General features: G+C 28.5%; 1 protein-coding gene across 1 annotated transcript in view; it reads right to left on the bottom strand.

Moving 5' to 3' along the window:
• LOC106689181 (transcription factor hamlet) overlaps positions 1–2,816 on the bottom strand; it is a 217,656-nt gene extending 214,840 nt beyond the window's left edge. The window contains exon 1 of the mRNA XM_067051290.1: positions 2,757–2,816. Coding sequence (XP_066907391.1) covers positions 2,757–2,793 — 37 coding nt within the window. The 5' untranslated portion in view covers positions 2,794–2,816. The remainder of the gene's footprint in view (positions 1–2,756) is intronic.
• Positions 2,817–12,060: the final 9,244 nt, after the last annotated feature.

Below are 12,060 nucleotides of genomic sequence, written 5' to 3' on the forward strand. Positions count from 1 at the left end.
AATATTTAGAATAACTATTATCCTTTAGGATTTTTTCTATAATGTTATGTAAAGTTAAAATGACAGTGTCTGAATAAATTTAACAACCGAAAGCAATGATATTTAATAATTAATATTAATTAGTAATATATATATATTTAAGATGCATTCTATAACTAGGTCTCTGCATAAGGGTCGATCCGTTAAAAACATTTGGATATTTTTTTTTTCTTAGACTGTTTACAAAATGGTTTTCTTCGGCTGTACGGGTCAAGCATTTGCGGTTTCGCCGGAAAGATGAATAAAAAAAATAGATTTTCATTTAACAAAAAACTTGTTCATATCACATACCTGTTATTAACCTGAAGTTTAGCGCCAATATTTTTAAACAATTTTATTTCGGACCATTTTTTCTGTGATAAGGAGTGCGATAAACAACTTACCTCTATGTGTTGTAGATGACTAGATGACTGGTCCACTTGAATTGAGATAATTCCTAGTGAATTTATTCTTGATTTCTAATGACCCCATAAAATTTGAAAATTATCAATTTTTATATTTTAATCTTTAACATTTCTAATGAGACTAACGTTAATACCTTGAATTCACATAACTGAGATAAATTTATGTTGATTGTTTATTTACTTCATTAAAGTTTGGTAACCTCGAAAATAGGCAAATCAGGAAAATAATATTGCTTTCTATTGATATAATATTAATTCAGAAATATTTTCCATAATATATATACATAGCCTTTTTGAAAAAAAAAAAAAACTGAATTGTATAAGTTTTAACGGGTCCATGGAATTATATTTTCACTTAATAATATTTTTCAAGCATAAAAATATGCTTATAAATTTGTGAAATATTAATCTCATAAAATTATATTATTTTGATTGGAATAACTATAAAATTCCATTATTTTTTGTATAATGTTTATGTAACATGGTTTATCCTTTAATACATTTTTTTATTAGTATGAGGTTTATTTAATTAGGCTTATTTTAGATTTCCTTTTTGGAAATATTCACTTTATGTTTATTTTTTCCTAATTGAATGACACCTTTTCTGTTCTTTAATCTAGTGTCGTTAACTGTCTTAGAACATCGTTAAATGATATTCCCACACTGTGTTATTTAATACTTGTTTAAACGACGTTCAAGGTCTTTTTGGATGGAAAAAATGGAGTAATAGGGGAAATATAATCATTCTGAGGGGAAATATCCAGTACTTCACCAATCCACCTCTGTTTATTTTAGAAAAAGGGAATCAAATTGCCAACAAATTACTTTATTATACCACATTTAAGGACAGTTACTAAGGGAATAAACTAATTGAGACTATGAATGAATTTTGAAACTGACACAAAATCAGTTAAATATAAATCAGTAAGAAAAGAAGAAGTTTTCAGAAATTATGAATTACTTCAATTACGTTTTGAGATCTGTCGTCATATTGTTGAAACAAGCAATTTTCATAAGTTTGTTTCAATTTCAGAAAGTACGAAATAACACATAATGTATCAAACTAAAATTGAAAACTGTATTTTTATATGATATACAAGTTGTATATCAATTCGGTAAAAGATATGTTTGATAGTGAATGAAATACCAGGATCCAGTTAAAACTTACGTGCACTACTTTGATGTTACGTTTCCTCGCTTACCGTGTTTTTCTACTTTTTTTGTGCAATTACCAAACTTTAGCCAGGCTAAGAAATAAGTAAGGCATTTTTTTGCCATAAGCATCCCTATAACTGAATTTCTGATTTTTAATTCCAATCCCATTGGAGATACTAAGCGTATAGAAACCTACTGTATATTACAAAAAAATTTTTTTTTTCAATAAATAATATTCTTGAGTAAAAAATACCCCACACAGAAATAAATATCTGATATAATTTAAAGCAGAAACATAATAGAATGTTTGTTTTCAGTACCATCTTGTTAGAAAAAATTGATTTATACCAATTTCAGTAAGGTTAAATATATAAAGAAATATTAATTTTTTTTTTATAGGACAATATATAATAATCACAATAAATTTTGTGAATTTCAGATTTTTAAGACCAGACCCATCCGGAGATGTCAAAACAGTTGAGAAAAATGTAAAAAATTCAATTTTTAAAAGGTCATAAAAACTTAGGAATCATTCAATAAGAATAATATTTTCAATTTCAGCGTTCCAGCGTTACATTTCAGGCCAATATAATCATATTAGGAGTTATAACAGAATAAATTATATGTGCTAAGTACAAGTGTTTCAGCTTAAAACATCACATTTGTTATATGTTCTTACATCATATAGTTTTTGAGCTATCAGCGGAATCACAAATGCTTGCATTAAGTGAAATTCCCTGTATAATCGAAGAAAAATGGCTGCCATTAGCAAACTATCTGAGATAAAAAATCCAAGTATCTCCAAAAACATGGAGGATTCAACATATAAACTTAAAAAATGATCTCGCATTCAAATTTATTTATTTTGGAACACTTGATATCGATTGACACATTATGAAATTACTTTATTACTTAAATATTAAAAGCGAAAAAAAAGCATAATCCAAGATCTCTAAATTATTCGTAAACATAAAACTTTTGCAATACGTTCAAAGCAGTACAAGGAATCGGATTTTCTCCTTGCTGGTGAGTACAGAATCTGATTCTTTTTCGTATCTGGACTGATATTGTCATTGATGTGCAATGGTGAACAACTGATTGATGTGCCTTGGTGATTGAGTGCCAACAACAGGTGACTTAGTGACAATATTGGTGTACCTTGTTGCAGTTTCCTTGCGACGGGTTTGGAGCGCATGTTGCCGGGTAGTGTGGCCCAAGTCCTCCCCCACCACGCCACTCCCCACTCATTGTACGACTCACCCCTCTACCTGTGCTACATCTTCCTAAATGTATTTGTAATCATTTATCCACTAATTAGCTCATGTTCACATTAATTATAATTAATTAATTAAATTACTTTGTTTAATTATCTTACGAAGATAAATACCTACAAAAGAAATGTATGGCACTGAAATAGTGACAACATTATATTCTATACCATATTTATTTAATTTAAAACTTTTTTTTTCAATACAACACTTATTTAAAATTTAAAATAAACTATCAGTTTTTGTTATATTTATTGTGAAAAGCGACGTTTCAGGACTATAACAGTGTATACAAGCTAATTTAAGTTGCGTTAATTTAGGTGTCGTAAATTCTGGTAGAACAGTTATGATAACGAATTTGAGATGAATCTCTCAACGTAAATAATAGGATAGGAGATTAGGGTAATAGACAAATCAGCGAAATAATACTAAAAACAAATTTTGTATGTTTTAAACAAAATCAGTAGGTAGCTATATCATAAATATAAATCTATAAATTGAAGTAGGGAACGGTTTTTTTTATCACTATTAAGATAAAAAAAAAGTATAAAAAAAATATATATATTTAATGGCGCTTAAAAAAGGTTTACACAATTGAAATTAGTCAAAAACATTTTTTAAAAAAAAATTGGATTGCTAAATACACAGCATACTTAAACCTAGTTAGACCATTTTTTAAAAAATGTTAGTAATGTACAGGCATATTACAGTAAATTTATAATATATAGTAGTAATACATGATATAATTTTTTTAATCAGTTTTGTTCATTTTCTTTCTATATTTTTTTCCTTTATTATTTTTCATTTTTGCCCATTATTTATCTATATATCTAATTATATTTTCTGCTTTATTCCAATACACCTTTCCTTTTTTTCTCTCTCTTTAACAGACATAGAATAAAATTAAAATAAAATAACAATATATACACATAAATATCTATCGTATTTTCGCACATAAGCACTATTCAATTAAAATATTAAAAAAAAAAAAAAAAATAAACCCTTATCTACAAGGGTTATGTATGTAGTGCATGTAACATATGTAGTCCATACATTCAAATATAGATAATAAATATGAAATTTTAACAAGTAAATATTTAAAAAAAAAAGATTATATATAAAATATAATACAAAAAGTAATAAATAGATATAAAAGTAATAAATATATAAAAAGAAGTAATAAATATGTTCAATCAGTAATAAATAGTAAAAATACATACAAAAAAAAAAATAGAACTTATGCAATTTCACAAAATAAATATTTAGTCAGAAAAACTACGGAATGATCCATTAAAATTTAGATCATTCTAAGCAATCTACAAAATGGAACAATAACACACTGCAATAATAAAACAGAAAATCTTAAAATCGTTGTTATTATAACACTTAAACTATTTTATTTTTATAGAACTATTTTAAAATTTATGGATAACATTTTATTTAGAAAAGAAATAATACATCTAAGAAATATTAGAAAAAAATTAAATTAATGGAACGACCCAAACAAAAAAATTGGTAAATGTGCATTATACTATGGTACTATATCTGTTCAATCCCTTACCAGAAGAACTAGTAAATAAATCAACCACAAAAAAAAAAAAAAAAAAAAAAAACTGTAAACAAATTAAATATTTAACTGAGTACATTCTTACTTCTATGATCCTATAATAATAATTTATTTTGATTTACAAAATGACCATGTCTGCCTGTATTTTATTCTAACTCCACATAATTTATTATATTATATTATAATTGGAATTAGCAATGTATGTGTGCTTAGTAATAAATATTATTTATTTAACTACAATTGGATCTTTATTTTTATCATATTCAGTATCATCTTTTTTATTCTCATTTTTATATTAATTCACTTATTCTAAATTTTTAGCTTTACTATTCACTTCAAAATCCTTTCAGTTATTATTATTATTATTTATTTATTAAATGTAATTTTTTTAGTAATTATTATTTAATTTTAATTTTAGTAGTTGTTAATTTAATTAATTATTAGTTGTATCATTTGAAATCGATTGTACTTATTTCTAGCATTAAAATTGTATAGTCTCGACAACGCTTTAATTCTCAAAACTGTAATAATTACATTTTACTTATGTTCATATTTTTATTTCTTATTTTGCCACTAACCGATAGATGTTGTCATCTGGTCGAACCATATTGGATGTAATTTTTTAAATGAGTAAAATAGAATAAAAAAAATATATATTCATTTGGCAAGATTGGCTTTAGCTGCTCGCCCAATATAGCAAGCATCGCTTTAATAATTTTTCTTATTGTTGGGAATGCTTTTTAATTAAGCCATTGCTTGTATTGATTTATGTATGACATGATGCTTGATGTGTGCTTTAATAAAGAATTATTTAGTGTTATCTACAGAGTTTTGTAACTGCTGCAGCATAGGATTTGTCATCAGCCTTTGAAAAATATGTAGGCGGCATATATGAGAATATATAGTTTCTGTTTAAGTTTTAAGGACTTTTAACAGAAACAAACGACAGAGAATATTTCAGATTACTTTAAAGGGTTGGAAAAAAATAACTCTGCAGTAAATTATCATTTTGATTGTAATGACTTGAAAAATGGTTTTTAATATGCAGGCCTAGTAATATCAAGAGTTAATCCCTTGTAGGGCTTTGATCACAACACAGGTCCTGAGCGCGAACATAAAGTCAAGTGTAATTGCTAGATGGTTTGCTGATCCTATCTACTAATCGATAGATGGCAACAATCGCGTACAGGTTGGTTGCGTGCAACTCTCTGTCTCTAACCTGCAATTAACTCCTTCGATAGGGAGTGTCCTAAACCTTTTGTCTGATGTGTGAACTAAGTTCCTCATATTTATGATATTTTATTAATGATTTTTTTCTTTGGAGGTACACTCATTGCCATTGATGGCTGAAATCTGATTAAATGATTCCGAGTCGATCAAGAGGCCAATTTGTGTTAATCGTATATCGCTCGTGGTTGTTGAAGACATAACTTTCTAGCAATAATTTCGGAATAATTCAAAGTGGATCAAAAGTTTTTAATTATCCATCTTTTAATTCCCCCGGACGTGAGTTTTTTGGCAGTTTAAATAATTATTGTTGTTTTTTACGTAGGTATAAGATAAGTCGTATATTTATATTTCAGTGCGATGTGTACTCAGCGAGCTATTAATAGATTAGCAAAAAGTAAGTCATATTATTCTTTCATAATACATTTTTCTGCCTCCTCCCAAAAAAAAAAAAAAATGCGAAAGTAGAGAAAAATTTTATAACAATTTTTTTCATATTTACGAACAATACATTGCTAGATAAAAAAAATTAAATTGCATTTTAAGTTAGCAAAAATCTATCTTGGAAAAGTGATGGCTAATCGAATTTTTAGTAAACGGGTGTACAGAATCCTGTTATCAAAAGTTGAGTCTGGAAATTTATATAATTTATGAGTCTATATCTCGAAAAATTAACAAGTGATTTAAAAATTAGTTTTGAACGTATATACTACTTTTCCACCCATATCTCACTGGAATGTACCTAATACTGAAACATAGTGTATAAACATACTATGAATTTCACACCCCTTCTCTCTCAGACTACGAAGTCCATCTCTACACGTTTATAAAGTGAAAAGTACATCTTATATACAGAAAAGTTGGCCATCCCTGGTCTAGAACGTTAAGAAGCTTTTTCTGTGGACCTTTTCAAACTTTGCAATATTTATTAATTTTTTCAATTGCTTATACCCCGCCCTTTTACAAAATATTTTCCATTCTTTACTATATTATTTAGCTACTACATACCTATATAATTTCATCAAAACTTGCTTGGGTACATAATGAGTACTAAAAATTAATGGAAGTCGTTAACATCAGATTTTTTTTATACCTTTTTTGGCCCTTAAGAGACCTTGAAAAGATAAATGAAATAATATTATGCAAATTTGCTTTGTCCAACTATCACATTTACTTTTCTTCATATATGTCGAGTCAGTATGTGAATATTAAACCTCAACGATACTTTTTTTTTTACATTTTCTGAAATACGTTTCCAAAGATTATAAAATGTACTAAATTGATTTTATAAATAATACATCCCAAGAATAAAATCATATCACAGAAATAATGTTTAATTCATGAATATTTTACCCTACTATTTAGGGGGTGTAATTAATTCTTAGATTTATATTAACATTTCAAATTATTTTGTGTAAATATATTTACTTTATATTTTTAGTTACATAATTAAGTATTATAATTAGTATAAATGGAACCGAAGGAAAGCACAATTAAAAAAAAAATCATCACGAAAAACGGTCATTACTGTAATAAATCGAACTCGTACTTCCTTTGCAGCTTTTAAAGTGTTTGAAGAACTCTTTTTCTTTCTTTTTTTTTTCTCAATATAGGTGGTTTGATTAAAAATGTAATAAAAAAATATTAATTGGTAGGAATCGTTTTCGTTTTTTTTTTTATTATTCAATTTGCGAGAGAGGCTTTTCTCATTCCGTGACTTAATTTGGGGCAAAGAGCACTCATTAACAAACATGAAAATGTGTACATTAATTTTAATAAGTTTTCAGCTCAGTTCTTAAATTTATGTCGAAGAAATCTAGGCTTTCACTTGTGTATTCAGATTCGCTTCAGTGATCAAATTGATTACCGGTGTACGCCTGTATACGGATATCTAGTTGCTGGATGACTGGATTTTTCTCTCTGTAATATTGTATTTTATATTCTAACATTATATATATTTTTTTTATTAATAATTAAAGCGATATCACGCATTTTCTTCCTAAATATGGTTATTATTGACATTACAACTGGCTTAAAATGCGCAAATTTCAAAGCTGAGCAAAACGCGATTACAGAGGGTTGCAAAATACTGAGACGATAGAAATGCTGATTCTAAAATAGCCATTTTGTGGATGCTGCTTCAGTATTACATGCCCTGAAGTCAAAATGGAAACTAAGTCTTCACGCACTCGGAGTAGAAGTTGGAAAACTACAACTACAAATACTATTTGGTATGTCGATGTACACAATTAATGAAGACAATTAAATTATCTTTAATTTCAATTTAATCGTACTTAAAACATTCTTACACGGATTGAAAGACAAATTTTTAAAATTTCTACTACTAAAGTACCTTCAATTTTGTTTATTTGAAAAAAATATTTCTTTCATTCATCGTTAGCAATAAACAATGGAAAAATAAAAAATATGGACATTAGAAGTGTTAAAGTCATCTCAATTTTTTTCTGGAGGAAAGCTTTTAATAGAATAATAAAAAAAAATGCTGCCTCGGATCATAAACATTTATTTTGCTAAGTTAACAATAGAAAACACAAAATTAAAATCAAAATAAAACCTTAAGATATAAAATAAATAAAACTGTCCTCCATGATAAAATAAAATGAAATAAATAATAAACAAAATTCATAACATTGAGACGATGTTTTCAATTTAGATTGTTCATAGGTTGGTGGGCCCACGTCTATAAGGTGCTCTAAACGAAAAAGACCCGATGAATATATGTGACCAACTACACAAAGACGACTGCTCAACTTTAGTCCGTAGATTGCTGTTAGGCAAAATTCTTACTGGCCATTAGCTCAGCACATAAACATAACACGAGTATTAAATACAGCTTATTTTAAAATAAAAACAAACTTCTAACGAAAAATATAAAACAAAATAAAAATGTTATTAAATGAAGAAAACTACATCTAATAACAAATATTTACAAATTCATCTTAAATATGGCGTTAACAAGAGTAAATAGAAATATTTAATTAGAACGTGGAAAGCCGAAACCGCCCGATCTTCCCCGATTGCACTGTGGCTTCCCTATCCTACGTGGTTTCCTTAATCGGTTATATTCTTGGCAGGAGAAAATTTCCTTTCATTATTTTCGCCTTTTTTTTTTTGTCATAACATATCTTTTTTTTCGAGAATCACAAAAATAGCAGTTACTTCAACACGAGCCCATCAGTCCACACAAAATTAGGGATCTCACCTCACCAGATTTTTTAGAATGGAACTACATGATTATTGCTTACAATATTAATCATGACCTACAGCAGATGAAACTTTTCACAACAAATAATTTCCCGGCCGTGTTTTTCTGTAGGTAAGAGTTTTGAACGATAGTTCCTGTTTTTATCTACGAATAACATCATATTCCGAAAGAACATGTATCAACTATTTTATTCCATATTTTTGTTACTAAATACTTCCCATTATATCCCAGTAAATATCCCCCATCCCCTGAAGAGATACGATAAGTAAGAAGTTGGGGAAAGGCAGTATTTCTCAAGCAGCTGTAATTGCTGAGGGTACTAACTAATTACCAAGAGTCTTGAGCTAGAGCTGCAGTCCTGGCACGTATCCAATTTGCTGCGAACTCGTTAATTTTTATATTTATTGTTACTGCTCTGCTCAATCTGTTGCTAATATCTGCTCCTGTCTGCATTGGTAATGTCCTCGGAGGAAGTTTAAGAATCCCAGTTAATTTACGGCTTGCCGAGGGATCGATTAATTACTGTATTAATAATTTTAAAAAAAAATTTACTCCCCTAATCACCCAAGTTATGTTAATTGGCCAAAAGAAAAAAAAAGTCTGCCAAGTACTCAAGTTAGCTTCCTCACCATTTCTGTTTCGTTCATTTTTATTAAAATTCTTTATTCTATTTTCTGAAAATTGCAGATTTATTTAGTTTTTTTGAAGATTTCTATTTCTATTGGGTACATAATGATCTACATTGTCGTGGGTAGGAAAAGCTAGTGGATAGGATTTGATAAAATTTATGCTAGATACTAATCGCCAGTAAAATAAAGTTACTACTACTACTGAACTTTTTAAAAATTTATTTATTGACATTTACAACTGTTGATAAAATACTTCAAGTAAATTTGAGGTAAGATCAATAATGGTAGAGGTAAACCCATTGGTAGCACTCTAAAAACATGTTTACTATATAAAGTCTGGAGGCCATCTTCTTTTTAGACGCCTCGGAGAATTATCAGGAATAAAAGAGGAAGTAAGATTAGAAACTAATGGGTTTGAGTGATTAGGGGATTTATAATGGAAGGATTGATATCTGGTTCAGGCTAGGTCGGTTACATAAGGTACATTAAGATCTTTATGGATGATTTTATTTGTGACAAAGTAAGGAGCATTGAGGATTTTCGATTGTAAGGATTGGATACGAGAGGAATGCTAAGGTTCAGTGGTGCGCCAGAGCTCAAGTTCGTATGTCCAGATAGCCCTTATTATTGTCATATAGAATACTGAAGTTCAAACAGTTAACAACTTCCCACTACGATTGGAACTTAACGGTTATATAACTAAATAACGGTTCCAAACAGACGAAGGAATAGGGACTTTTACTGTCGTTTCCGATTATCATACTCTCTTATTATCGTTACAGTTTCTCTGGTATATACCGCTAAACTTTTCGGAATCATTCATGTGTTTTGCGAAATCCTTCAATACCATCCTCGCTCGGTCATTTGTTCTAATATATACAGAGATAAAATACAGAACCGCTCCAATCAACAGTCCATAAAATCACATCAACGAGAGATGGCACAGCATTGCAGAACATCTAAGACGCCTCTGCTTTTTCGACTGTTGATGTGAGTTGTGCTTCATTTTGTCTACGTGTATGTAATATTGTGTTTTTCTGTACTGATAATGACTCAGCTGAACGTCGATTGGTGAATCGTTTACCTGTATTTGGGAGACACTATGTTTCAGGGATTGGGATCTTCCAATTTTATTGATTAATTGCTAATTTTACAGAATCTATTTACTTATTTCATAAATAAGACTGTTCCTTTTATCAAAATATTCATACATTTAATTTGTTTTTATCGTGCTATAATATTTTTACGTAATATTTAAAAAAAAATTAAACACATGAAACATTGATGAAAATTGGCTACCAATAAATAGATGTTCTAGCTTTATTGACCGCCACACAGACTATCTTCCTACAAAACTTAAGTTGTTTTTTAATTAATGAATATTACAATCTGCCACAACGTTGATGGGCAATAGGTAATAGATTATCAATAACTGATGACATTTGTACTAAGATAAATTAACCTGAGAATAAAAATAAATCAATAAATGAAGAAAAAAGTACTTTAATAATGAGTAAAAATAAATAATGAGGTGTAGATAGTTGACCGTAGATTAATGATTGGAGAAGTTTGTCGGGGGGTGCGGTCAGCAAAGAACAACATAAAAAACAAAACCATATTTATTTATTTTATGCCGACGTTTCGACCTGAGTTTCAGGTCTTCTTCAGTTGCAGGCCTACCTTCTACGCCATAACGTAAGTCTCCTTTCTCGTTCTTATATTTGTTACATTATTCTTTCCCCATTCTCCATATTCTACCTTTTCCTATTGTATATGTATATATTTAGTGTTCAATTTGTAGATTCAATTTATTTATTTATTTTTTCAGTTTTTTAGACACTACTTACATATCTTATATTATACATATCTTCTTACCTACATGATATTATATTTGATCTATCACTGTTTTCAATCTACTACCATATCATTCCACGATTATCAATCAATTTAAATTTTATACTATTCAATTATCAGTTATAAATTTTTTATCATTTATGATTTAATTCAATATTTTGTATAACTCTAAATTTGTTTGTATACTATTCCTTTTCAATTATATGTTTCTCTAAATGTTGTTGTTATCTCTTTTGTTCTATAGCCCTGATGAAGACCTGAAACTCAGGTCGAAACGTCGGCATGAAATAAATAAATATGATTTTGTTTATTTATGTTGTTCTTTGCTGACCGCACCCCCCCCCCCCCCGACAAACTTCTCCAATCATTAAAAATAAATAAAATCTCTCTCTACATATGTACAAACAGAAGAATAAAGAAAATAGACATAATCAAATTATGTACATGAAAAAATAAATAAATAAAATAATCACCAGTCGCCTCTTCCTACAATCTACCTTTATTTACAGTTACTTTTTAAGCCTAATACCAAACAATTACGATTAGAATTAGTGCAATGCATATTAGGAATGAAACTAAATGCAAACCGAAAAATTGATCTTGATCCTTAATAAATAATAATTTCTTTATACTATTGTCTCAATAAGCATTGATTTTTTAAATATTTATTTTGAATTAACTTATACTAAAA

This window comes from Halyomorpha halys, unplaced genomic scaffold (genome assembly GCF_000696795.3).
Source record: "Halyomorpha halys isolate HHAL.00 unplaced genomic scaffold, Hhal_1.1 Scaffold1291.1, whole genome shotgun sequence".
Taxonomy (NCBI): Eukaryota; Metazoa; Arthropoda; class Insecta; order Hemiptera; family Pentatomidae; genus Halyomorpha; species Halyomorpha halys.